The sequence below is a fragment of the Barbatula barbatula genome (assembly GCF_947034865.1).
Source record: "Barbatula barbatula genome assembly, chromosome: 9".
NCBI lineage: Eukaryota > Metazoa > Chordata > Actinopteri > Cypriniformes > Nemacheilidae > Barbatula > Barbatula barbatula.
The window spans coordinates 7,815,130-7,842,943 of NC_136772.1; the positions used below are offsets into that span (position 1 = coordinate 7,815,130).

At 35.4% G+C, this 27,814-nt stretch overlaps 3 protein-coding genes across 7 annotated transcripts; all 3 read left to right on the top strand.

Annotated features, from left to right (window-relative positions):
• Positions 1-7,224: 7,224 nt before the first annotated feature.
• LOC306898727 (interferon-induced GTP-binding protein Mx-like) lies at positions 7,225-19,340 on the top strand (the record flags this gene model as incomplete). The annotated part of the gene is made up of 15 exons (XM_079464470.1): positions 7,225-7,500; positions 7,622-7,759; positions 7,871-8,022; positions 8,277-8,415; positions 8,542-8,740; positions 9,004-9,082; positions 9,210-9,332; positions 9,966-10,107; positions 10,394-10,537; positions 10,693-10,970; positions 11,634-11,864; positions 17,559-17,850; positions 18,238-18,294; positions 18,394-18,692; positions 19,104-19,340. The coding sequence occupies exons 1-15, from the start codon at positions 7,278-7,280 to the stop codon at positions 19,338-19,340; spliced, it is 2,733 nt and encodes a 910-aa protein (XP_079320596.1). The 5' UTR covers positions 7,225-7,277.
• On the top strand, positions 12,755-15,057 carry LOC306898216 (glutamine amidotransferase-like class 1 domain-containing protein 3, mitochondrial). Of its 2 annotated transcripts, XM_079463517.1 has the most exons (7): positions 12,755-12,932; positions 13,306-13,358; positions 13,552-13,665; positions 13,798-13,917; positions 14,011-14,103; positions 14,234-14,390; positions 14,478-15,057. In XM_079463517.1, exons 1-7 carry the CDS (start codon positions 12,831-12,833, stop codon positions 14,604-14,606), a joined length of 768 nt encoding a protein of 255 aa, XP_079319643.1. In that variant the 5' UTR covers positions 12,755-12,830; the 3' UTR covers positions 14,607-15,057. The 2 variants fall into 2 exon arrangements, with proteins under 2 accessions (XP_079319643.1, XP_079319642.1); XM_079463516.1 differs by having other exon boundaries at positions 12,801-12,932; positions 14,234-15,057.
• An 889-nt stretch (positions 19,341-20,229) lies between the features above and the next one.
• On the top strand, positions 20,230-27,577 carry LOC306898975 (interferon-induced GTP-binding protein Mx-like). 4 transcript variants are annotated; one of them, XM_079464905.1, is made up of 12 exons: positions 20,230-20,284; positions 22,641-22,922; positions 23,044-23,181; positions 23,293-23,444; positions 23,699-23,837; positions 23,963-24,161; positions 24,425-24,503; positions 24,631-24,753; positions 25,387-25,528; positions 25,815-25,958; positions 26,114-26,391; positions 27,049-27,575. In XM_079464905.1, the coding sequence occupies exons 2-12, from the start codon at positions 22,700-22,702 to the stop codon at positions 27,283-27,285; spliced, it is 1,854 nt and encodes a 617-aa protein (XP_079321031.1). In that variant the 5' UTR covers positions 20,230-20,284; positions 22,641-22,699; the 3' UTR covers positions 27,286-27,575. The 4 variants fall into 4 exon arrangements, with proteins under 4 accessions (XP_079321031.1, XP_079321032.1, XP_079321033.1 ...); XM_079464906.1 differs by having other exon boundaries at positions 20,251-20,284; positions 22,682-22,922; positions 27,049-27,577; XM_079464907.1 differs by lacking the exon at positions 20,230-20,284 and adding an exon at positions 21,565-21,610.
• Positions 27,578-27,814: the final 237 nt, after the last annotated feature.

Sequence of the window (27,814 nt, forward strand, 5' to 3'; positions counted from 1 at the left end):
AAACACTGATCAGATTAATCAAAGTTAGTAACTACCCAGATTATCTCTGTTCGGGGCATAGAGATAAATAAATGGGTGTTTTCCATAAGAGCAGGAGAAACGGTGAAAGAAAAATGGGTGGGTTTTGGACTAACAGGATTAGTCACATGACTGGTTACAAGCACGATCATCATATGGCTTCATGCAAGGCTACACGGACCTCAAAGAGACCTGTGGTATACCACACGGACTCATTTCCTGAGCACCCACCCTCATCTTATTGAGGTAAAAATTTGTGCCTGCTGTCAGAAACAGAAGTGTTACTCATTGGACCAAAAACCACCTTATATAACAACCAAGAATACTGCTATTGACTATTAACGGATGTTCCATAAAACCCTCATCTTCAGCAAAGAATCTTGCCGTTTTATTCAATAGTACTGTCATTTGAGAACCATGTTACCAAAACCTGTAAAATGCGCTTTTCCATCTTAAAAATATATCTAAACTACATCATATGCTGTCACCATCAGATGCAGATAAATTAATTCATGCATTTATGACATCAAGATTAGATTACTGTAATACAGTATTAGGTGGTTGCTTATTGTGCAGGCTTATTAAAAAAACTCTCAGGCATCCGGTCAGTTGGTAATACATAGAATTTCAAAATCAAGTGCAGGTAGCAAATCCTTTTCTTATTTAGCGCCTAAACTTTGGAACAGTCTTCCCTGCACTGTCCGGGAGGCAGACACACTCTGTTAGTTTAAAACTAGACTAAAGACGCATCTTTATAATCTTGCATACACTACACTATCATAATTTAGATATTCCGAAGATTTAGTCTGCATTAGTTAGATCAACCGGAACCAGGAACACTTCTAATAACAACCGATGTATTTGTTGCATCAAAGAGTGCAGAACAGTACTCTACTCTCAGCCAGTCTTGTCTCATTATTTCCAGACCTGACAAATGCTGAGATGATAGAGCTGGATAAATAAGGACACGGCGACTTGACACGTCTTCACTAGAAAATTTCAGCTGCTATTAGATTATAAAATGATAAGCTTAAATCTAAAATGTTTTTATTTTGCCTTGTTATGCAAGCACTGTCGATTTTTGGCAGAGGGGAACTTGAACCCCCTGGTTAGACCTGGTTTCCTTCTGATGTTTTTTTCTCCTCCAAGGGAGTTTTGGGTTCCTCGCCACCGTTTGCATACTGTTTTGCACTGTTTGCCTGGCTGGGGGGGCTGCTAGAATTTTAAAGTTTGATTTAATTAACACTGCATACAGGAATTTATAGTCTGTTTGACACATTTGACCTGTGTTTCCCTCTCCTTATCTTCGGTGTGTGGTTATAGGTGATGGCCCTGTGTGTGTGTGTGTGTGTGTGTGTGTGTGTGTGTGTGTGTGTGTGTCTGCGTGTCTTTGTATGTGCGTGTTTGTTCATGTTGTGTATGTGGAGTGTTTTGTGTGTGGGTGTGGCTGTGGCTGAATCTGTGTCTCTGTCTTCTGTGTTTTCACCTTTTTTGTTTCGACTTGTATAACTTTATGTTTTGCTTTTAATCAATATGTTTTCTTGTAGAGCTGCTTTGTAACAATAAAAATTGTAAAAACCACTATATAAATAAAGTTGACTTGACTTGTCATCAAAGCGAAGAGGACAATGCAAATTGTTTTAATCATTTGCTCACCTCTGTCATTTCAAACCTCTTTGACTTCCTTCTGTAGAACACAATAGAAGTTATTTTGAAGACTGTTGGTAACCAAACAATATTAGGCCCCATTGACTTCATTGTATGGACACAAAACAACAGAGACATTTCTCAAAATATCTTCTTTTAGGGTTCACCAAAGAAAGAATGAATAAGATGAGGGTGAGTAAACAATGATTAAGTGACAAAATATCTAGGCAATGTTTTCAGGCATTTATGGAATAATGATGGTTATATACAATGAACAGTGGATCCAGCTGTTAAATATCACCCAAAATTTCAGACCTTTATTCATTCTGCATGTTTTCAGTTTATTCATTTTATAAATGTATCTTCCTTGTCGCTTGTTTTGTAGTCTGAAAGCACGGACATCTGCACTGGTTATCTCTTTTATCTCACTTTAGGGTCAGGACAGGCAGATGCGTCTCTGCTGGTTACTTTAGACATCACACTATTTCTTCCATTCCCAGGAATGGAGCTCTTTGATGGAGATTTTCCAGATCTTCCTCCCACCTTTCATCACCCTACCCATCCAAGGAGGCTGGGCAAACAAGACCCCTGGTTCTGCCAATTTGTTCCTACAAAACGTGGGGATTTGGGGCCTACAGCCACTCTTAAACAGACAAATAAGGGATATTTGCCCGCCAGTCTGAGGCGACAACCCCCACCATTCTACTCATACAAACACACTCTGTGCTTTCTTGAAACTGGCAACCAGATCTTTTATAGTCTTTAGTAAGTTCTGCTGAAAGATCTGCTGATCGGTATATGATGTGTTTTTTGGACTTTCAATGTGGGTTTAGTTTAGCCGTTTAATGTGGTTACAATGCAACCTGTGAGTTTAACTGGTTTGTTTCAATTCCAGTGCACAATATTTTATATTACATATATTATATTAAACACTGTTTAAAGATTTTTTTTTTAAGTAAAAAATTATATGTAAAAAAGTATGTAAAGAAATCATCATCCTTTTTTCTTTCCAATTTCTTAGAGTAATTCAACTTTTACTCCCCTTTAACTTTCATTTCTCTCCACCTATCATTGTGTCAGTGTCCGAGTTCCACCTGGTCAAATATGTGTGTATAAGCGTGAGACACCCTGTGGGATGTAAACGTAAGGGATTTCATTCAAAATTATTGATATAATAAAATTAGGCCAAAACAATCTCTTTTAATTGGCTTGTTTTCTGGTACACATTGTTTACAGATTTTGTTCACTCTTGTGTGAATACCATTGTTAGCCATCAATTCAAGGCATTCTCTTACCTCCTGAGGGCTGCTAAAGATCCAATTGAAGATATTCTGGAAGATGAGTTTCGAAAAGCGGAGGAGAAAGTGCAGTCTCAGTTTAGGATGGAGAAGATTGTCTACTCTCAAGACTCCCTTTACAGTCGCCAGCTAGAAGCTGTAAAACTGCAAACAAGCACAAATGTCTTTATTTCCAAGGGAAGAAGCGTCAGCGCTGATGTACGAGAGATGGCACAGCACCTCAATGCCTATTTAATGGTAATCATTTAAAACATTTATGCATTTGTATGCATTTATCAAAAAAATTAAGGAGTCTTTGTCATCTGTCTTTTATTTGGTTTCTAAACAATTCACTTCTAAACATGATATTACAAGTTGTCCCAGTTTCATAAACTTGTTCAAGTTTCCATGTTCAAACAACAGATTATTAAATATTTTGATTTACACATGTTTTACATACAATTGTTTTCAGACATTAATTTGAAATAAAAACGAAAAATTTGACAAAAACAAACTTACAAGACACAGGACACCTAATGAAATGAATCTTGTTTTTTCTAGGATAGAAACATTATGATAAAATTATAAAACTTTGGGTTGAGCAATGTCTTATGATAAATGTTGACTTACGTGTTTAGAATGACTTAATTTCTTATGTATTTTGCTAGATCACATCTGACCGTCTGGCCAACCAAGTGCCGCTGATAGTTCAGTACCACATGCTGGATCAGTACATATCTCATCTCCAGAATGCAATGCTTGCCATGATTGGAAGGAACAACACAGAAAATCTGCTCAGAGAAGATTCTGATGTTGCTGGTAAAAGAGAAGAGCTGATTGAGCGCTTGGGGCGCCTAAAGAGTGCTGGCAAAGTTATGTCCAAGTTTGTACATTCTGCACACTGAGCACTGTTTTTTTCATATACAGTAGACTACCTTATAGAAGCTTCAGTCTATGTATTAGGATATGTCATATTTTATGTTGTGTTCCACTGTAGCCAGTTTTAGTAAATTTGCTAGATGTAAAGAAAGTTAGATTTTTCTGTCCCTTTATTTTCCATTCAGATGGCTTTGTTTAGAAGGTTTTTTGGGAAGGTCACCATAGTCTTGTTTGATGATCGCGCCTAAAGAGTGCTGGCAACGTTTTGTCCCAGTTTCTATATTGTGCACTGAGAACAGTAGTTTTTTTTCATATAGCCTACCTTACAGAAGTCTATTGTATAAGGATGTGACATATTTTTAGTTGTGTTCCACTGTAGCCGGCTTTAGTTAATTTGCTAGATGTAAAGAAAGTTACATTATTCTAATGTAGACTGCACTGTTTAGTTATTTATTTTCCTTTCAGCTGGTTCTCTTAAGGTTTATTGGGAAAGTCACTGTAGTCTTTTTATAATATATATATATTAAACTGTTGCAAATAAACCAATTATCTGCTGTTACAGAGCTGTTCAGCAAATAGTTATTGTTGTTTTTTATGTCTTTTAGTTCCCATTTTACCCAAAATAATAACATTTGACATAAGTATTATTTTATTAAGACTGTACAATACAGATGTATGCTGTGTTTCATACATCTCGGATTTACGACATTTCCCACCAGAAATAATTTCTGGTATTACGCTCTTTTAATGTTCAAAATGTAAATGTTTTAATGTTGCTAAATATTTAACTCTAGGCTGTAGTTTCTCTGTCGCGTTTACGGTTTTCCGGTAGGAATGACAGGAACAGATCAAATGCGAGGGCGTTGACAAATATGAAATTGGGGGATGTCATACATTCTTATTTAAAAGGAACCAAAACCCATGAGTTTGAAAACGACTCGCGCTGTATCTAGGCTATCGGTGGCTGCAGTGAGTATTCAGTCTTTTCACGTTTTATCCATTTTCCTAGAAATGTTTTAGGATCATTGTTTAATTGTTAATATTGTTACGACGTTCATGTGCTTTTGGCTGACTACATTTTTAAGTTTATTTTATGGAATGCTTGGGTAAATCCAAATGATTCCGAGAATGGTTTGTGAAAACTCGTATACCAAATTTGTAAGAGTTGTACATCTCTTAAAACAAAATATACTGTAAAGGAAGCTTAACCCTTGACTTTTAAGTGATACATTTTGATTTCACATTTAGAAAGGAATTCAGTAAAAATAGAAATGTATCTAGAAATAAACTTGAAATAGAATAATAGAGAAATATATGAATGCATCAACTCTTGATCCACTCCTTAACATCAACCGTTCCCGAAAGTCGCTCAGCATTTGCATTTACTGTAAATTTACTGACACTCCCCAAAGCGAAGGTGGTTTTGGGTGGTGGAGAGCGGAGTAGCGGGTATCGATTCACTGTTGAGAGGAACTGTGAATATTACTTTGAAATCACGTGTCACACACAGGGTGGGTAAAAAGCATGCTGTACCATGAATTCACTGAAAGTAAAAGTGAAGTCAAGTATGGCAAGCCGAATTATTTTATATTGTCCCCAGCATTACTCGTCGTAATTGCATTTTTACTAGTAAGATTTAAATTAGAGAGCTCTGTAATTGTTACTAGTAAAAATTGAATTATAATAACAGAGCTCTATCACTTAATTTTTACTATTAACAATTACGATTAGAGAGCTCTAGAATATTTTCTTACTAGTAAGAATTACAATAAGAGAGCTCTAGAATTCAGTTATTACTAGTCTTATATCTCCATTGACTTCCATTAATTTTTAATTACAGAGCTCTCAATGCATTTCTTAGAAAGAATTTTTATTTAATCTAATTTAATTTTAACAAGCAATAATTATGATCAGAGAGCAGAGACCATTACAGGTTGGTCGCAGTGGAAATGCATTTTTGGCCACAACTGCATTTTTGTGTTGGCAGTAACACTGAGCAGAGTAGTGAAAATGCACCATTAATATGTTGCCTTAAATCATTTTACCTCCTTTTAAATTAATATTATGCGTAGACTACCTTTGCGTAGACTACCTTTTTTGTCTAAATATTTAACTCTAGGCTGTAGTTTCTCTGTCGCGTTTACGGTTTTCCGGTAGGAATGACAGGAACAGATCAAATGCGAGGGCGTTGACAAATATGAAATTGGGGGATGTCATACATTCTTATTTAAAAGGAACCAAAACCCATGAGTTTGAAAACGACTCGTGCTGTATCTAGGCTATCGGTGGCTGCAGTGAGTATTCAGTCTTTTCACGTTTTATCCATTTTCCTAGAAACGTTTTAGGATCATTGTTTAATTGTTAATATTGTTACGACGTTCATGTGCTTTTGGCTGACTACATTTTTAAGTTTATTTTATGGAATGCTTGGGTAAATCCAAATGATTCCGAGAATGGTTTGTGAAAACTCGTATACCAAATTTGTAAGAGTTGTACATCTCTTAAAACAAAATATACTGTAAAGGAAGCTTAACCCTTGACTTTTAAGTGATACATTTTGATTTCACATTTAGAAAGGAATTCAGTAAAAATAGAAATGTATCTAGAAATAAACTTGAAATAGAATAATAGAGAAATATATGAATGCATCAACTCTTGATCCACTCCTTAACATCAACCGTTCCCGAAAGTCGCTCAGCATTTGCATTTACTGTAAATTTACTGACACTCCCCAAAGCGAAGGTGGTTTTGGGCGGTGGAGAGCGGAGTAGCGGGTATCGATTCACTGTTGAGAGGAACTGTGAATATTACTTTGAAATCACGTGTCACACACAGGGTGGGTAAAAAGCATGCTGTACCATGAATTCACTGAAAGTAAAAGTGAAGTCAAGTATGGCAAGCCGAATTATTTTATATTGTCCCCAGCATTACTCGTCGTAATTGCATTTTTACTAGTAAGATTTAAATTAGAGAGCTCTGTAATTGTTACTAGTAAAAATTGAATTATAATAACAGAGCTCTATCACTTAATTTTTACTATTAACAATTACGATTAGAGAGCTCTAGAATATTTTCTTACTAGTAAGAATTACAATAAGAGAGCTCTAGAATTCAGTTATTACTAGTCTTATATCTCCATTGACTTCCATTCATTTTTAATTACAGAGCTCTCAATGCATTTCTTAGAAAGAATTTTTATTTAATCTAATTTAATTTTAACAAGCAATAATTATGATCAGAGAGCAGAGACCATTACAGGTTGGTCGCAGTGGAAATGCATTTTTGGCCACAACTGCATTTTTGTGTTGGCAGTAACACTGAGCAGAGTAGTGAAAATGCACCATTAATATGTTGCCTTAAATCATTTTACCTCCTTTTAAATTAATATTATGCGTAGACTACCTTTGCGTAGACTACCTTTTTTGTCATATTTTGCAGAATCAGAATAGTTCGAACATGTCTTCACAAGGATCTTCAAAGCGGGGAAATATGAGTAATGATCTGGACCAACAGTATGAAGAAAAAGTGCGTCCCTGTATTGACCTTGTTGACAGTCTCAGAGCACTTGGTGTTGAGAAAGACTTGAACCTGCCAGCTATTGCTGTTATAGGTGATCAGAGCTCAGGAAAGAGTTCTGTATTGGAGGCGCTCTCTGGGGTGGCATTGCCCAGAGGAACAGGTTAATAAATGCAAACACAGTTCTATACACTGCTTTAGAAACCATAACTGTATGCACAGTAGTTCTCTCCATAAAAGAATAGGTCAATTACAAATAGAAAACTAACCATCTATGAACACAGGTATAGTCACTCGATGTCCCCTTGTCCTCAATCTGAAGAAAGTTAAAGAGCAAGACACCTGGCTTGGATCGTTGTCATTTAAGGACCAACACATGAAACTAGAAAGTCCAGCAGAAGTTGAGAATGCTATCTTAGAAGGTGTGTATTGCACAGAAGATATTTTATGTTAGTCTTAAATTGTGTAAAATTTGTTTTGTTATCTGTGGGGCATTGGTGATATCAGCATAACATTATCTACTGTGTATGTAGCTCAGATTGCATTGGCTGGACATGAAGGAATCAGTCATGAGATGATCACTTTAGAGATCAAGTCCAGTGATGTTCCTGATCTAACTCTTATTGACCTGCCAGGCATTGCTAGGGTTGCCACTGGCAACCAACCAAAGGACATTGAGAAACAGGTGAGATTTGATAGATCTACGGTATTTATAAGTGATTTATACGTTTTGAGTGATCTAGCTTAATTGCCAACCAGCCAGGTTAAAACACTGTTTTTACTTTTTTCATTGCAAATGATAAGAAATCATTTGAATGGTATTTATACTGTACATGGTCAATTAAATAATGCTTCAAACTCAAGATAAAAGTTCTCATCCATGAGAAAATATGAAAGGTACCTTGTCAGTACTGTGGTAATGGAGATTTTCTTTAACAGATTAAAGATCTAATTGAAAAGTTTATCAAAAAACAAGAGACCATCAGCTTGGTGGTTGTGCCAGCAAACATTGATATTGCCAACACTGAAGCATTAAATATGGCGTCAAATGTGGATCCAGATGGGCACAGGACACTGGGTATGTACTGTATGTTTCAATAAATCTACTGATTGAACAAGTGAATTAAATTTTCACAGACTGTGAATAAAGACTGTGAATTGCTTTGTGAAATATTTTAAAACATAAAAATCTTAATTCTTGCAGGTATTCTGACTAAACCAGATTTGGTGGACAAAGGTATGGAGAAGACCGTGGTCGATACAGTTAACAATCTTCTGATAAAGCTAAAGAAGGGCTACATGATTGTTAAGTGCCGGGGCCAGCAAGATATCAATGACAAGCTTACTCTGGCAGAAGCCTTGGAAAAAGAAAGAACGTTTTTTGATGAAAGTGCTCATTTTAGGCAAGACATGTGTTTTGCTTTCTTTCTACATTACAACCATATTGTAGCACAAATAAATAACAAAATAGCCAAACTCTATGTAAATTATTAATATGTAATATTGCCATTGTCCTTTTTGAAAAAAATCTACATTTTATTAAAGCAAGTTTTACATTTCAGAATGCGTTTTATTTTTGCCTTGCAAACCATGGGTGGCTCTAATTTTATGCGGCTATGTTCCTAATGAAGTCCTTGTCACTATTGAGTTTAATTTTTTGCTTTAGGCCTCTTCTGGAGGACGGTAAAGCTACAATACCCCTTCTGGCAGAAAAACTCACGGATGAATTGGTTATACACATTACCGTACGTATGCATAATTGAATGAGATAAAAGCATTGACAAAAACTGAGCATGTGTTGTAGTAAACGTTTTTGTGATACAACAATTCTAGATTTCTAAATTTATTACAATGTCATTTCTTTACCTTTAGAACTTACTGCCACAGTTACAGGAAGAACTTGAGATGAAACTAGCTAAGACCACTGAGGATCTCAAATTGCTGGGAGATGGAGTTCCTCTTGATCGACAAGAAAAGAACAATTTTCTGATTATGGTGAAATATGTTTCAAATTATTGTATTTATATGGTCTGGTTTGAATACTTGGTTCCGATTGGCTCAAAGTTGTGCATTTAAACCGTTTAATGCACAGGTAGTTACTGTTTGATCACCATTATTTAAAAGGCCAGCTTGTAGTGTTTTTGAGGATATATTGAAAAAAATACAATATAATACAGTATACATGACTATGATTCGTAAATACGTTATCTCATTTGAGAAAGAAGCTCAAATTTGTTAAAAAACATCTTAATCCTCTCTCAGCCTCTCTAGTGCTTTAAAAGGGTGAGGTTGGAGTGTACAGTTGGTTGCAATTTGTAATTTCACCGCTAGATGCCGCTAAAATGACACAAGCACCTTTAAAATTGAAATTTTTACTCGTTGGATCAAAAATTCCATTGCAAACATCATTAACAGCTTTAACTTGCTCAATTTTAACTTTGTAAACGACCATGGTATAAAATGGATAATCTACAGTAGGCTGTGCATTGAAGGATTTTCATTAATGTGTATTAATATCCTTTATTTATGCACAGCTAGCGGGGGATTATCCCTTACATATTACACCCCTTCAGTGTTTGTTGGTGTCTTTTTCATTAATCTATTAATTTGATGACCTGTGTTCTTTAGAAAATTCACCAGTACAATGATGTACTTGAAAAAGTGAAAAGAGCAGATGAGGACCTACAAATCTCAGGCAAGAGGGTCTACGCAAAATTCAGGGAGGAATGCGATAAATGGAAATGTCTCCTGGATGTCAAAACTGCTAAGAGTGAGTTTGGGATAATATAAGAGAGTTAGCATTGCCCATGAGAATCTGTGTCAAGATATTTTGTTAAATTTGTATTTTCTATGGATAAAAAAATTCTTCTGCTAATAATTTTGCCATGTACCATTAACAGGAACAGTGTTAGTTGGTCAAATTCTATGTGGTTTAGCATTTTAAACCTATTAGTAAACATTTGTAATTTGTTTCCTGCGATTGTGAATTACTGTATGTTGCCACATGTGTGACATTGGAAGCTTTCAAAGGGTGTCCTTCATAACTCTGTGTCCAGCGGCTCTAGGGGTAGATGACATAAGAGCTCACAGAGGAAAGGAGCTTCCTGGAGTTGTAAACTACACAACATTTGAAAGCCTTGTCAGGAAACATTTTGATGAGCTAGAGGAACCTGCTTTAAAGCTCCTGAAAGATGTCAGAGGTGGGGAGCAGCTTTACCATAGTTCTGACAGTGTTTTGTACTTATATACATATATAGTTACCAGCCCCCCAAAAAATGATGGAGAAAAATGAATGGCTGATATTTTCCTAGTAATTGTTTGTCATGATTGTCTTCCTGGCCCCCATTTTTTACAGATATTGTTCACTCTCGCGTGAACACTATTGTTAACCGACACTTTGAGGGGTTTCCTCAACTTTTAAGGGAAGCAGGATATCCAATTGAAGTTTTTTTGAAAGAAGAATTTCTGAAAGCAGAGGAGAAAGTCCAGTCTCAGTTTAAGATGGAGAAGACCGTCTACTGTCAAGACTCTCTTTACACTTACCAGCATGGTGCTACAATACATAACCAAAAAGGCGTATTGCAAAATTGCGATGTACGAGACATGTCGATGCATCTCAATGCCTATTTAACGGTAATCATTTGTAACATTCATGCAAACATTCAAACATGTTTTATACACTCATTAGCTTAATCAATGAGTATAGTTTACATAACTGTTTAAACTATTTATTTACATTATTTCAGGGAAGTATATTTGCCAAATGAATAAATGTAAATTTTCCTTTGACAATTAATTATATTCCCTCTGGGGCTATCAAACATTCATCACGAAAAATAGTATCCAGAATAAAAGTTTGTGTTAATAATTGTCTGTGAACTTTGCACAATAATTCTGTATTTCTAATCACATGCATGCATTAATTTAAGAAAAAATATAAAAATGGATAAAATTTAATTTTAATTATAGGTAATTTAAATAAATACATGAACATATTTCCTAAATATACCCAGGTGTTTGTGGTTATAAATACAAAATGAATATGGGCAGTGCACATATATATTATGTGAACAACATTTTTTTTCTGCATGCAATTAATTGTGCTTAGTCATTTTGTCAGCCCAAACACAAATTAATTTGGGATTAAAAAAATATATATAAAAAATTATACAGGTCACCTTTATAATAAAAGTGTGATCAAAGTTAGAATAGTGGAATGTGACATTGTGCAATCTACAGTTGTGCATTTCAAGTTTAGAATGATTTTAAATGTCTTTTGTATGTATTTGCCACTAGATCACCTCTCATCGTCTGGCTAATCAGGTGCCGCTGATAGTTCAGTACCACATGCTGGATCAGTACATATCTCAACTCCAGCATGCAATGTATGACATTTTTAGAAGATGCGATGCAGAAGATCTCCTCAAAGAAGATGCTAAGGTTGCTCGTAAAAGGAAAGAGCTGAAAGAGCGTTTGGAGCGCCTGAAGAATGCTGGCCAACTTCTGTCCAAGTTTGTTTGCTCTGAAGTTTGAGCACTGTTTTTTAATATCCATTTGCAGAAGTCTAGAGTCTTGGCTATTATTATATGTTTTTTATGTTCTTTTTGATTCATATCTTTTACATTTCATGCTGCGTACCACCATGGCCAATGTTTAGTTCATTTGCAAGATTTTAAAGTCAAATTATTGGATTTATAATGGTTAATTCCATGCAGCTGTTCTGTTGAGACGTTTTTTTTAAGAAGGCCATCATATGTTTTTGGTCTGTATACCATCTTATCTTGAACTTATCTTGAAAATAAATAAACAATTTACTTGTTGTTACACATGATTATTATTATTATTACACAACCAGTTGTTATTATTAATTTCACCTTATCTATTTACAGCTCATTACTGTCTATAAATGGTGTAAAATGTATCGGGTAGCTACAGTGAAAATTTGTATAAAGTCGCATTAGTTTTACATTTATGTAAATACCAAAAAGGTGTATAACTTAAACCTAAATACCATGAATTATCAACCAAAAAACTGTAATAAGTTTTTCCAAATAAAAAACATTGTATTTGACAGATTTTATATTTAAATAAAGATTTTTAAAGTGAAAAGGTTAATATCATAAACCTACATTAACAAGTTTAGTGTTTGGGGTCAAATAAAATTAAAGAAGCCCTAGACCTAAGGGGAACGTCAGATCCAGTCAGCTGTAAAGCAGTGTTTATTTTTTTAAATAAATGAATCCCAGATATTTTGCATCTATGGAATGCAATAATAAATAAAGTAAAATGCTGACCATTTTAACTTTACAGAAATGTCAAAATTCACCAATGCATCGTTTTTTTTATAAGAATACTATTCATCTCGTGTTCCTCTTGGGTTAGTTTAAATGTTGCTAGATTGCACAGTAAACGGTAGGTGGCGGTATATGCCCATGGTACTTCGTATGCCGTTACCGAGAAGAAATCGGTTGTTGTCCGTCCTCTCTCAGCAGCATGTTTGCTGCACGGTCTCTGCTCCGATCTGCGCACGTTAAGTTTGCGCTATGTGCTCAATTTCACGCAACTTCAAATTGCACAGGTGCCAAAGTCGCTATAGTAAGTATTTAAACGCATACGAAATGGTTGCTGCGCGTGGCTGTTTTAAAGCTGCATGTCAGACTACTTGCACCAATTTAACTCTGCTTTAGATCTATGTGTATCTAAAGTGGCTAAGGGGTTCAGGTCATTCCACTGTCCTTGGTTTAAAGTAGTCAAGAAGTAGAGTAAAACTGCAGAAAATGGGAAGTTAAAACTAAACTAATGTGGTCCCAGAGATTTGAACACCAACAAAATGACATTTGCATAGTGCTACTATTATTATAGTAGGCCTACTGATATATGCATAGACAATTCCAATCTGTTTTAATATATTTATGCTTTTACCCACAAAAAGCTGCATACCAACGTGTTGTCATTCTGCTGTCATTAGGTACTGTCTGGATGTGGTGTTTATGATGGCACTGAAATCCACGAGGCATCGGCGTGAGTTGGTTTTTTGTATAATGTTTCTGTAAAATTGACCATTGAGAGAATCATCATTCAAATGTCCTGGTTTTGCTTGTTTTTAACTTTCTCTTACCGTACTCTAATTATACAATATTTAAAAGTGATATATTTTTCAAGGCTATTTCAAGGACACTGATGTGAATTAAATTTTTTGTTGTTTTGTTTGTAGAATCCTTGTGCATCTTAGTCGAGGAGGTGCAGAGGTTCAGATGTTTGCACCTGATGTGTTTCAGATGGATGTGATAGATCACAGCAAAGGTCAGCCTGTTGAGAAAGAGTCAAGGTAAGGCGCCTTTTGAAGTCATGACTGTCCAATATATCTACATAACATCTCATGTTTACTCTGAAAATAAAAAGTCATTAACAATATATTTTCTTGTTTAAGTTTTCAGTTTTTAATCTTTTGATGTATTAGGAATGTTTTGTCAGAGTCGGCACGTATCGCCAGGGGAAACATCACAGAATTGACTAAACTGAATGCTGGTAAATATGATGCAGTCATCTTTCCTGGTGGTTTTGGGGCAGCTAAAAATCTGTGAGTTGAGTTCTTTTTTTTATGCATAAATTTATTACAAATTATTAAAGAAATACTCCGATACTTTATATTCCATGTCTTTGCCATTATCAGGTCAACTTTTGCGGTTGATGGAAAGGATTGTAAGATAAATAAGGATGTGGAGCGTGTTTTAAAAGATTTCCATAGAGCTGGAAAGCCAATTGGGTAAGTAACCTGTCCGTCCGATTATGAAGGGTTTGTTTGTATGTACTACATGTCTGCACATCCTAAGATAACGTGTATTGTATTTTCAGTACTATGAAGACAATTTCATATCTTGTCCTGTTGTCCCCAGGTTGTGCTGTATATCTCCGGTGCTGGCTGCAAAGGTTTTCCCGGGTGTGGATGTGACAGTGGGCCATGAGGAGGAGGAAGGTGGGAAGTGGCCATATGCTGCAACTACTCAAGCAATCACTGCACTGGGCGCCAAGCATACGGTTAAAGAAGTCACCATATCCTTACTGTACAGAGTAGATCTCTTGTTTTCAGCTTTTTTTGTTTTCCATATGGCTGAATTACCCTTAACATTTGTCCATCACGAAGCCCATGTGGACCAGAAGAATAAGGTGGTGACCACACCTGCATTCATGTGTGAAACTAAACTGCATTTGATCTTTGATGGGATTGGCGCTATGGTTAGAGATGTTCTCAAGCTCACTGGAAAGTGAAACTGCATAGAACAGCTGGTCCTGAAGTATATGGGATCTTTATCAGACAAGAGCATCAAACATTACTAATTGAACTGACAGTGCTAATAGTATTTTTGAGAACGTCCAGTAGAGGGCTCTCTGTGTTTTTATGATGAAGGCTTGATTCCACCAACTATCTAATGAAGGATGAAACAGTATTATTGTACATAAAATAAGAATATAACGTATTAACTATTTTGAAATGGAAAATGTGAACAAATGTAGCTCCATAATTCTTATTTTTGAAATCCTTATAAAAAATTCTGAACATATTTAATTTAAGTTTTCAACCATTTAAAAAAACTGAAATAGAATTTAGTTTACCAACTTAATGCAATGCACAAATTAATAGCTGATCATTTTATTCTTTGTGTTGTAGGATAGACAGTGTTGAAATTTAATATGCTTAATAAAGCAAATATTGAGTGTTTGTATTGTTTCTGTATTATTTACGTATGTAAAGTGATCTGTAATTGATTGTCACATGACGTTATATTCTTTGGAATAGATTCTACATGCTTAAATGTAATATTCAGCATATTTAAACACTGATCAGATTAATCAAAGTTAGTAACTACCCAGATTATCTCTGTTCGGGAAATAAGGGCATAGAGATAAATAAATGGGTGTTTTCCATAAGAGCAGGAGAAACGGTGAAAGAAAAATGAGTGGGTTTTGGACTAACAGGATTAGTCACATGACTGGTTACAAGCACGATCATCATATGGCTTCATGCAAGGCTACACGGACCTCAAAGAGACCTGTGGTATACCACACGGACTCATTTCCTGAGCACCCACCCTCATCTTATTGAGGTATTAGTTTATAAGTGGTGTGCAAAAACAGATTGTAAGTCTTAAAGTGTCCCTTTAAGACAAGTACATTTTGAGCTTACAAAATTGTGCCTGCTGTCAGAAACAGAAGTGTTACTCATTGGACCAAAAACCACCATATATAACAACCAAGAATACTGCTATTGACTATTGACGGATGTTCCATAAAACCCTCATCTTCAGCAAAGAATCTTGCCGTTTTATTCAATAGTACTGTCATTTGAGAACCATGTTACCAACACCTGTAAAATGCGCTTTTCCATCTTAAAAATATATCTAAACTACATCATATGCTGCCACCATCAGATGCAGATAAATTAATTCATGCATTTATGACATCAAGATTAGATTACTGTAATACAGTATTAGGTGGTTGCTTATTGTGCAGGCTTATTAAAAACACTCCAACTGGTCCAAAATGCAGCTCGAGTTCAAACACCTACAAAAAAGTATGATCATATTAGCCCAGGTCTGTCAACCTTGCACTGGTTACATATTAAGCATTGCATTACCTTTAAAATCTTGCTTATTGCCTATAAAGCCCTACATGGTTTAGCTCGTAAACTACTTGAGTGAACTTCTCTTGTATTACAGTCCTTCTCGTGCACTACGCTCTCAGGCGTCCGGTCAGTTGGTAATACATAGAATTTCAAAATCAAGTGCAGGTAGCAAATCCTTTTCTTATTTAGCGCCTAAACTTTGGAACAGTCTTCCCTGCACTGTCCGGGAGGCAGACACACTCTGTTAGTTTAAAGCTAGAATAAAGACGCATCTTTATAATCTTGCATACACTACACTATCATAATTTAAATATTCCGAAGATTTAGTCTGCATTAGTTAGATCAACCGGAACCAGGAACACTTCCAATAACAACCGATGTATTTGTTGCATCAAAGAGTGCAGAACAGTACTCTACTCTCAGCCAGTCTTGTCTCATTATTTCCAGACCTGACAAATGCTGAGATGATAGAGCTGGATAAATAAGGACGCGGCGACTTGACACGTCTTCACTAGAAAATTTCAGCTGCTATTAGATTATAAAATGATAAGCTTAAATCTAAAATGTTTTTATTTTGCCTTGTTATGCAAGCACTGTCGATTTTTGGCAGAGGGGAACTTGAACCCCCTGGTTAGACCTGGTTTCCTTCTGATGTTTTTTTTCTCCTCCAAGGGAGTTTTGGGTTCCTCACCACCGTTTGCATACTGTTTTGCACTGTTTGCCTGGCTGGGGGGGGCTGCTAGAATTTTAAAGTTTGATTTAATTAACATTGCACACAGGAATTTATAGTCTGTTTGACACATTTGACCTGTGTTTCCCTCTCCTTATCTTCGGTGTGTGGTTATAGGTGATGGCCCTGTGTGTGTGTGTGTGTGTGTGTGTGTGTGTGTGTGTGTGTGTGTGTGTGTGTGTGTGTGTGTGTGTGTGTGTGTGTGTGTGTGTGTGTCTGCGTGTCTTTGTATGTGCGTGTTTGTTCATGTTGTGTATGTGGAGTGTTTTGTGTGTGGGTGTGGCTGTGGCTGAATCTGTGTCTCTGTCTTCTTTGTTTTCACCTTTTTTGTTTCGACTTGTATAACTTTATGTTTTGCTTGTAATCAATATGTTTTCTTGTAGAGCTGCTTTGTAACAATAAAAATTGTAAAAACCACTATATAAATAAAGTTGACTTGACTTGTCATCAAAGCGAAGAGGACAATGCAAATTGTTTTAATCATTTGCTCACCTCTGTCATTTCAAACCTCTTTTACTTCCTTCAGTAGAACACAATAGAAGTTATTTTGAAGAATGTTGGTAACCAAACAATATTAGGCCCCATTGACTACATTGTATGGACACAAAACAACAGAGACATTTCTCAAATTATCTTCTTTTAGGGTTCACCAAAGAAAGAATGAATAAGATGAGGGTGAGTAAACAATGATTAAGTGACAAAATATCTAGGCAATGTTTTCAGGCACTTATGGAATAATGATGGTTATATACAATGAACAGTGGATCCAGCTGTTAAATATCACCCAAAATTTCAGACCTTTATTCATTCTGCATGTTTTCAGTTTATTCATTTTATAAATGTATCTTCCTTGTCGCTTGTTTTGTAGTCTGAAAGCACGGACATCTGCACTGGTTATCTCTTTTATCTCACTTTAGGGTCAGGACAGGCAGATGCGTCTCTGCTGGTTACTTTAGACATCACACTATTTCTTCCATTCCCAGGAATGGAGCTCTTTGATGGAGATTTTCCAGATCTTCCTCCCACCTTTCATCACCCTACCCATCCAAGGAGGCTGGGCAAACAAGACCCCTGGTTCTGCCAATTTGTTCCTACAAAACGTGGGGATTTGGGGCCTACAGCCACTCTTAAACAGACAAATAAGGGATATTTGCCCGCCAGTCTGAGGCGACAACCCCCACCATTCTACTCATACAAACACACTCTGTGCTTTCTTGAAACTGGCAACCAGATCTTTTATAGTCTTTAGTAAGTTCTGCTGAAAGATCTGCTGATCGGTATATGATGTTTTTTTTGGACTTTCAATGTGGGTTTAGTTTAGCCGTTTAATGTGGTTACAATGCAACCTGTGAGTTTAACTGGTTTGTTTCAATTCCAGTGCACAATATTTTATATTACATATATTATATTAAACACTGTTTAAAGATTTTTTTTAAGTAAAAAATTATGTAAAGAAATCATCATCCTTTTTTCTTTCCAATTTCTTAGAGTAATTCAACTTTTACTCCCCTTTAACTTTCATTTCTCTCCACCTATCATTGTGTCAGTGTCCGAGTTCCACCTGGTCAAATATGTGTGTATAAGCGTGAGACACCCTGTGGGATGTAAACGTAAGGGATTTCATTCAAAATTATTGATATAATAAAATTAGGCCAAAACAATCTCTTTTAATTGGCTTGTTTTCTGGTACACATTGTTTACAGATTTTGTTCACTCTTGTGTGAATACCATTGTTAGCCATCAATTCAAGGCATTCTCTTACCTCCTGAGGGCTGCTAAAGATCCAATTGAAGATATTCTGGAAGATGAGTTTCGAAAAGCGGAGGAGAAAGTGCAGTCTCAGTTTAGGATGGAGAAGATTGTCTACTCTCAAGACTCCCTTTACAGTCGCCAGCTAGAAGCTGTAAAACTGCAAACAAGCACAAATGTCTTTATTTCCAAGGGAAGAAGCGTCAGCGCTGATGTACGAGAGATGGCACAGCACCTCAATGCCTATTTAATGGTAATCATTTAAAACATTTATGCATTTGTATGCATTTATCAAAAAAATTAAGGAGTCTTTGTCATCTGTCTTTTATTTGGTTTCTAAACAATTCACTTCTAAACATGATATTACAAGTTGTCCCAGTTTCAAAAAACTTGTTCAAGTTTCCATGTTCAAACAACAGATTATTAAATATTTTGATTTACACATGTTTTACATACAATTGTTTTCAGACATTAATTTGAAATAAAAACGAAAAATTTGACAAAAACAAACTTACAAGACACAGGACACCTAATGAAATGAATCTTGTTTTTTCTAGGATAGAAACATTATGATAAAATTATAAAACTTTGGGTTGAGCAATGTCTTGTGATAAATGTTGACTTACGTGTTTAGAATGACTTAATTTCTTATGTATTTTGCTAGATCACATCTGATCGTCTGGCCAACCAAGTGCCGCTGATAGTTCAGTACCACATGCTGGATCAGTACATATCTCATCTCCAGAATGCAATGCTTGCCATGATTGGAAGGAACAACACAGAAAATCTGCTCAGAGAAGATTCTGATGTTGCTGGTAAAAGAGAAGATCTGATTGAGCGCTTGGGGCGCCTAAAGAGTGCTGGCAAAGTTATGTCCAAGTTTGTACATTCTGCACACTGAGCACTGTTTTTTTCATATACAGTATAGACTACCTTATAGAAGCTTCAGTCTATGTATTAGGATATGTCATATTTTATGTTGTGTTCCACTGTAGCCAGTTTTAGTAAATTTGCTAGATGTAAAGAAAGTTAGATTTTTCTGTCCCTTTATTTTCCATTCAGATGGCTTTGTTTAGAAGGTTTTTTGGGAAGGTCACCATAGTCTTGTTTGATGATCGCGCCTAAAGAGTGCTGGCAACGTTTTGTCCCAGTTTCTATATTCTGCACTGGGAACAGTTTTTTTTCATATAGCCTACCTTACAGAAGTCTATTGTATAAGGATGTGACATATTTTTAGTTGTGTTCCACTGTAGCCGGCTTTAGTTAATTTGCTAGATGTAAAGAAAGTTACATTATTCTAATGTAGACTGCACTGTTTAGTTATTTATTTTCCTTTCAGCTGGTTCTCTTAAGGTTTATTGGGAAAGTCACTGTAGTCTTTTTATAATATATAGATATATTAAACTGTTGCAAATAAACCAATTATCTGCTGTTACAGAGCTGTTCAGCAAATAGTTATTGTTGTTTTTTATGTCTTTTAGTTCCCATTTTACCCAAAATAATAACATTTGACATAAGTATTATTTTATTAAGACTGTACAATACAGATGTATGCTGTGTTTCATACATCTCGGATTTACGACATTTCCCACCAGAAATAATTTCTGGTATTACGCTCTTTTAATGTTCAAAATGTAAATGTTTTAATGTTGCTAAATATTTAACTCTAGGCTGTAGTTTCTCTGTCGCGTTTACGGTTTTCCGGTAGGAATGACAGGAACAGATCAAATGCGAGGGCGTTGACAAATATGAAATTGGGGGATGTCATACATTCTTATTTAAAAGGAACCAAAACCCATGAGTTTGAAAACGACTCGCGCTGTATCTAGGCTATCGGTGGCTGCAGTGAGTATTCAGTCTTTTCACGTTTTATCCATTTTCCTAGAAATGTTTTAGGATCATTGTTTAATTGTTAATATTGTTACGACGTTCATGTGCTTTTGGCTGACTACATTTTTAAGTTTATTTTATGGAATGCTTGGGTAAATCCAAATGATTCCGAGAATGGTTTGTGAAAACTCGTATACCAAATTTGTAAGAGTTGTACATCTCTTAAAACAAAATATACTGTAAAGGAAGCTTAACCCTTGACTTTTAAGTGATACATTTTGATTTCACATTTAGAAAGGAATTCAGTAAAAATAGAAATGTATCTAGAAATAAACTTGAAATAGAATAATAGAGAAATATATGAATGCATCAACTCTTGATCCACTCCTTAACATCAACCGTTCCCGAAAGTCGCTCAGCATTTGCATTTACTGTAAATTTACTGACACTCCCCAAAGCGAAGGTGGTTTTGGGTGGTGGAGAGCGGAGTAGCGGGTATCGATTCACTGTTGAGAGGAACTGTGAATATTACTTTGAAATCACGTGTCACACACAGGGTGGGTAAAAAGCATGCTGTACCATGAATTCACTGAAAGTAAAAGTGAAGTCAAGTATGGCAAGCCGAATTATTTTATATTGTCCCCAGCATTACTCGTCGTAATTGCATTTTTACTAGTAAGATTTAAATTAGAGAGCTCTGTAATTGTTACTAGTAAAAATTGAATTATAATAACAGAGCTCTATCACTTAATTTTTACTATTAACAATTACGATTAGAGAGCTCTAGAATATTTTCTTACTAGTAAGAATTACAATAAGAGAGCTCTAGAATTCAGTTATTACTAGTCTTATATCTCCATTGACTTCCATTCATTTTTAATTACAGAGCTCTCAATGCATTTCTTAGAAAGAATTTTTATTTAATCTAATTTAATTTTAACAAGCAATAATTATGATCAGAGAGCAGAGACCATTACAGGTTGGTCGCAGTGGAAATGCATTTTTGGCCACAACTGCATTTTTGTGTTGGCAGTAACACTGAGCAGAGTAGTGAAAATGCACCATTAATATGTTGCCTTAAATCATTTTACCTCCTTTTAAATTAATATTATGCGTAGACTACCTTTGCGTAGACTACCTTTTTTGTCTAAATATTTAACTCTAGGCTGTAGTTTCTCTGTCGCGTTTCCGGTTTTCCGGTAGGAATGACAGGAACAGATCAAATGCGAGGGCGTTGACAAATATGAAATTGGGGGATGTCATACATTCTTATTTAAAAGGAAACCAAAACCCATGAGTTTGAAAACGACTCGTGCTGTATCTAGGCTATCGGTGGCTGCAGTGAGTATTCAGTCTTTTCACGTTTTATCTATTTTCCTAGAAATGTTTTAGGATCATTGTTTAATTGTTAATATTGTTACGACGTTCATGTGCTTTGGCTGACTACATTTTTAAGTTTATTTTATGGAATGCTTGGGTAAATCCAAATGATTCCGAGAATGGTTTGTAAAAACTCGTATACCAAATTTGTAAGAGTTGTACATCTCTTAAAACAAAATATACTGTAAAGGAAGCTTAACCCTTGACTTTTAAGTGATACATTTTGATTTCACATTTAGAAAGGAATTCAGTAAAAATAGAAATGTATCTAGAAATAAACTTGAAATAGAATAATAGAGAAATATATGAATGCATCAACTCTGCACCTCTGCAAAGGTGGTTTTGGGCGGTGGAGAGCGGAGTAGCGGGTATCGATTCACTGTTGAGAGGAACTGTGAATATTACTTTGAAATCACGTGTCACACACAGGGTGGGTAAAAAGCATGCTGTACCATGAATTCACTGAAAGTAAAAGTGAAGTCAAGTATGGCAAGCCGAATTATTTTACATTGTCCCCAGCATTACTCGTCGTAATTGCATTTTTACTAGTAAGATTTAAATTAGAGAGCTCTGTAATTGTTACTAGTAAAAATTGAATTATAATAACAGAGCTCTATCACTTAATTTTTACTATTAACAATTACGATTAGAGAGCTCTAGAATATTTTCTTACTAGTAAGAATTACAATAAGAGAGCTCTAGAATTCAGTTATTACTAGTCTTATATCTCCATTGACTTCCATTCATTTTTAATTACAGAGCTCTCAATGCATTTCTTAGAAAGAATTTTTATTTAATCTAATTTAATTTTAACAAGCAATAATTATGATCAGAGAGCAGAGACCATTACAGGTTGGTCGCAGTGGAAATGCATTTTTGGCCACAACTGCATTTTTGTGTTGGCAGTAACACTGAGCAGAGTAGTGAAAATGCACCATTAATATGTTGCCTTAAATCATTTTACCTCCTTTTAAATTAATATTATGCGTAGACTACCTTTGCGTAGACTACCTTTTTTGTCATATTTTACAGAATCAGAATAGTTCGAACATGTCTTCACAAGGATCTTCAAAGCGGGGAAATATGAGTAATGATCTGGACCAACAGTATGAAGAAAAAGTGCGTCCCTGTATTGACCTTGTTGACAGTCTCAGAGCACTTGGTGTTGAGAAAGACTTGAACCTGCCAGCTATTGCTGTTATAGGTGATCAGAGCTCAGGAAAGAGTTCTGTATTGGAGGCGCTCTCTGGGGTGGCATTGCCCAGAGGAACAGGTTAATAAATGCAAACACAGTTCTATACACTGCTTTAGAAACCATAACTGTATGCACATTAGTTCTCTCCATAAAAGAATAGGTCAATTACAAATAGAAAACTAACCATCTATGAACACAGGTATAGTCACTCGATGTCCCCTTGTCCTCAATCTGAAGAAAGTTAAAGAGCAAGACACCTGGCTTGGATCGTTGTCATTTAAGGACCAACACATGAAACTAGAAAGTCCAGCAGAAGTTGAGAATGCTATCTTAGAAGGTGTGTATTGCACAGAAGATATTTTATGTTAGTCTTAAATTGTGTAAAATTTGTTTTGTTATCTGTGGGGCATTGGTGATATCAGCATAACATTATCTACTGTGTATGTAGCTCAGATTGCATTGGCTGGACATGAAGGAATCAGTCATGAGATGATCACTTTAGAGATCAAGTCCAGTGATGTTCCTGATCTAACTCTTATTGACCTGCCAGGCATTGCTAGGGTTGCCACTGGCAACCAACCAAAGGACATTGAGAAACAGGTGAGATTTGATAGATCTACGGTATTTATAAGTGATTTATACGTTTTGAGTGATCTAGCTTAATTGCCAACCAGCCAGGTTAAAACACTGTTTTTACTTTTTTCATTGCAAATGATAAGAAATCATTTGAATGGTATTTATACTGTACATGGTCAATTAAATAATGCTTCAAACTCAAGATAAAAGTTCTCATCCATGAGAAAATATGAAAGGTACCTTGTCAGTACTGTGGTAATGGAGATTTTCTTTAACAGATTAAAGATCTAATTGAAAAGTTTATCAAAAAACAAGAGACCATCAGCTTGGTGGTTGTGCCAGCAAACATTGATATTGCCAACACTGAAGCATTAAATATGGCGTCAAATGTGGATCCAGATGGGCACAGGACACTGGGTATGTACTGTATGTTTCAATAAATCTACTGATTGAACAAGTGAATTAAATTTTCACAGACTGTGAATAAAGACTGTGAATTGCTTTGTGAAATATTTTAAAACATAAAATCTTAATTCTTGCAGGTATTCTGACTAAACCAGATTTGGTGGACAAAGGTATGGAGAAGACCGTGGTCGATACAGTTAACAATCTTCTGATAAAGCTAAAGAAGGGCTACATGATTGTTAAGTGCCGGGGCCAGCAAGATATCAATGACAAGCTTACTCTGGCAGAAGCCTTGGAAAAAGAAAGAACGTTTTTTGATGAAAGTGCTCATTTTAGGCAAGACATGTGTTTTGCTTTCTTTCTACATTACAACCATATTGTAGCACAAATAAATAACAAAATAGCCAAACTCTATGTAAATTATTAATATGTAATAATGCCATTGTCCTATTTGAAAAAAATCTACATTTTATTAAAGCAAGTTTTACATTTCAGAATGCGTTTTATTTTTGCCTTGCAAACCATGGGTGGCTCTAATTTTATGCAGCTATGTTCCTAATGAAGTCCTTGTCACTATTGAGTTTAATTTTTTGCTTTAGGCCTCTTCTGGAGGACGGTAAAGCTACAATACCCCTTCTGGCAGAAAAACTCACGGATGAATTGGTTATACACATTACCGTACGTATGCATAATTGAATGAGATAAAAGCATTGACAAAAACTGAGCATGTGTTGTAGTAAACGTTTTTGTGATACAACAATTCTAGATTTCTAAATTTATTACAATGTCATTTCTTTACCTTTAGAACTTACTGCCACAGTTACAGGAAGAACTTGAGATGAAACTAGCTAAGACCACTGAGGATCTCAAATTGCTGGGAGATGGAGTTCCTCTTGATCGACAAGAAAAGAACAATTTTCTGATTATGGTGAAATATGTTTCAAATTATTGTATTTATATGGTCTGGTTTGAATACTTGGTTCCGATTGGCTCAAAGTTGTGCATTTAAACCGTTTAATGCACAGGTAGTTACTGTTTGATCACCATTATTTAAAAGGCCAGCTTGTAGTGTTTTTGAGGATATATTGAAAAAAATCCAATATAATACAGTATACATGACTATGATTCGTAAATACGTTATCTCATTTGAGAAAGAAGCTCAAATTTGTTAAAAAACATCTTAATCCTCTCTCAGCCTCTCTAGTGCTTTAAAAGGGTGAGGTTGGAGTGTACAGTTGGTTGCAATTTGTAATTTCACCGCTAGATGCCGCTAAAATGACACAAGCACCTTTAAAATTGAAATTTTTACTCGTTGGATCAAAAATTCCATTGCAAACATCATTAACAGCTTTAACTTGCTCAATTTTAACTTTGTAAACGACCATGGTATAAAATGGATAATCTACAGTAGGCTGTGCATTGAAGGATTTTCATTAATGTGTATTAATATCCTTTATTTATGCACAGCTAGCGGGGGATTATCCCTTACATATTACACCCCTTCAGTGTTTGTTGGTGTCTTTTTCATTAATCTATTAATTTGATGACCTGTGTTCTTTAGAAAATTCACCAGTACAATGATGTACTTGAAAAAGTGAAAAGAGCAGATGAGGACCTACAAATCTCAGGCAAGAGGGTCTACGCAAAATTCAGGGAGGAATGCGATAAATGGAAATGTCTCCTGGATGTCAAAACTGCTAAGAGTGAGTTTGGGATAATATAAGAGAGTTAGCATTGCCCATGAGAATCTGTGTCAAGATATTTTGTTAAATTTGTATTTTCTATGGATAAAAAAATTCTTCTGCTAATAATTTTGCCATTTACAATTAACAGGAACAGTGTTAGTGGGTCAAATTCTATGTGGTTTAGCATTTTAAACCTATTAGTAAACATTTGTAATTTGTTTCCTGCGATTGTGAATTACTGTATGTTGCCACATGTGTGACATTGGAAGCTTTCAAAGGGTGTCCTTCATAACTCTGTGTCCAGCGGCTCTAGGGGTAGATGACATAAGAGCTCACAGAGGAAAGGAGCTTCCTGGAGTTGTAAACTACACAACATTTGAAAGCCTTGTCAGGAAACATTTTGATGAGCTAGAGGAACCTGCTTTAAAGCTCCTGAAAGATGTCAGAGGTGGGGAGCAGCTTTACCATAGTTCTGACAGTGTTTTGTACTTATATACATATATAGTTACCAGCCCCCCAAAAAATGATGGAGAAAAATGAATGGCTGATATTTTCCTAGTAATTGTTTGTCATGATTGTCTTCCTGGCCCCCATTTTTTACAGATATTGTTCACTCTCGCGTGAACACTATTGTTAACCGACACTTTGAGGGGTTTCCTCAACTTTTAAGGGAAGCAGGATATCCAATTGAAGTTTTTTTGAAAGAAGAATTTCTGAAAGCAGAGGAGAAAGTCCAGTCTCAGTTTAAGATGGAGAAGACCGTCTACTGTCAAGACTCTCTTTACACTTACCAGCATGGTGCTACAATACAACAGCAAATAGGCGTATTGCAAAATTGCGATGTACGAGACATGTCGATGCATCTCAATGCCTATTTAACGGTAATCATTTGTAACATTCATGCAAACATTCAAACATGTTTTATACACTCATTAGCTTAATCAATGAGTATAGTTTACATAACTGTTTAAACTATTTATTTACATTATTTCAGGGAAGTATATTTGCCAAATCAATAAATGTAAATTTTCCTTTGACAATTAATTATATTCCCTCTGGGGCTATCAAACATTCATCACGAAAAATAGTATCCAGAATAAAAGTTTGTGTTAATAATTGTCTGTGAACTTTGCACAATAATTCTGTATTTATAATCACATGCATGCATTAATTTAAGAAAAAATATAAAAATGGATAAAAGTAAATTTTAATTATAGGTAATTTATACATGAACATATTTCCTAAATATACCCAGGTGTTTGTGGTTATAAATACAAAATGAATATGGGCAGTGCACATATATATTATGTGAACGCAATTTTTTTTCTGGATGCAATTAATTGTGCTTAGTCATTTTGTCAGCCCAAACACAAATTAATTTGGGATTAAAAAAATATATATAAAAAATTATACAGGTCACCTTTATAATAAAAGTGTGATCAAAGTTAGAATAGTGGAATGTGACATTGTGCAATCTACAGTTGTGCATTTCAAGTTTAGAATGATTTTAAATGTCTTTTGTATGTATTTGCCACTAGATCACCTCTCATCGTCTGGCTAATCAGGTGCCGCTGATAGTTCAGTACCACATGCTGGATCAGTACATATCTCAACTCCAGCATGCAATGTATGACATTTTTAGAAGATGCGATGCAGAAGATCTCCTCAAAGAAGATGCTAAGGTTGCTCGTAAAAGGAAAGAGCTGAAAGAGCGTTTGGAGCGCCTGAAGAATGCTGGCCAACTTCTGTCCAAGTTTGTTTGCTCTGAAGTTTGAGCACTGTTTTTTAATATCCATTTGCAGAAGTCTAGAGTCTTGGCTATTATTATATGTTTTTTATGTTCTTTTTAATTCATATCTTTTACATTTCATGCTGCGTACCACCATAGCCAATGTTTAGTTCATTTGCAAGATTTTAAAGTCACATTATTGGATTTATAATGGTTAATTCCATGCAGCTGTTCTGTTGAGACGTTTTTTTTAAGAAGGCCATCATATGTTTTTGGTCTGTATACCATCTTATCTTGAACTTATCTTGAAAATAAATAAACAATTTACTTGTTGTTACACATGATTATTATTATTATTACACAACCAGTTGTTATTATTAATTTCACCTTATCTATTTACAGCTCATTACTGTCTATAAATGGTGTAAAATGTATCGGGTAGCTACAGTGAAAATTTGTATAAAGTCGCATTAGTTTTACATTTATGTAAATACCAAAAAGGTGTATAACTTAAACCGAAAAACCATGAATTATCAACCAAAAAACTGTAATAAGTTTGATCTTTGATGGGATTG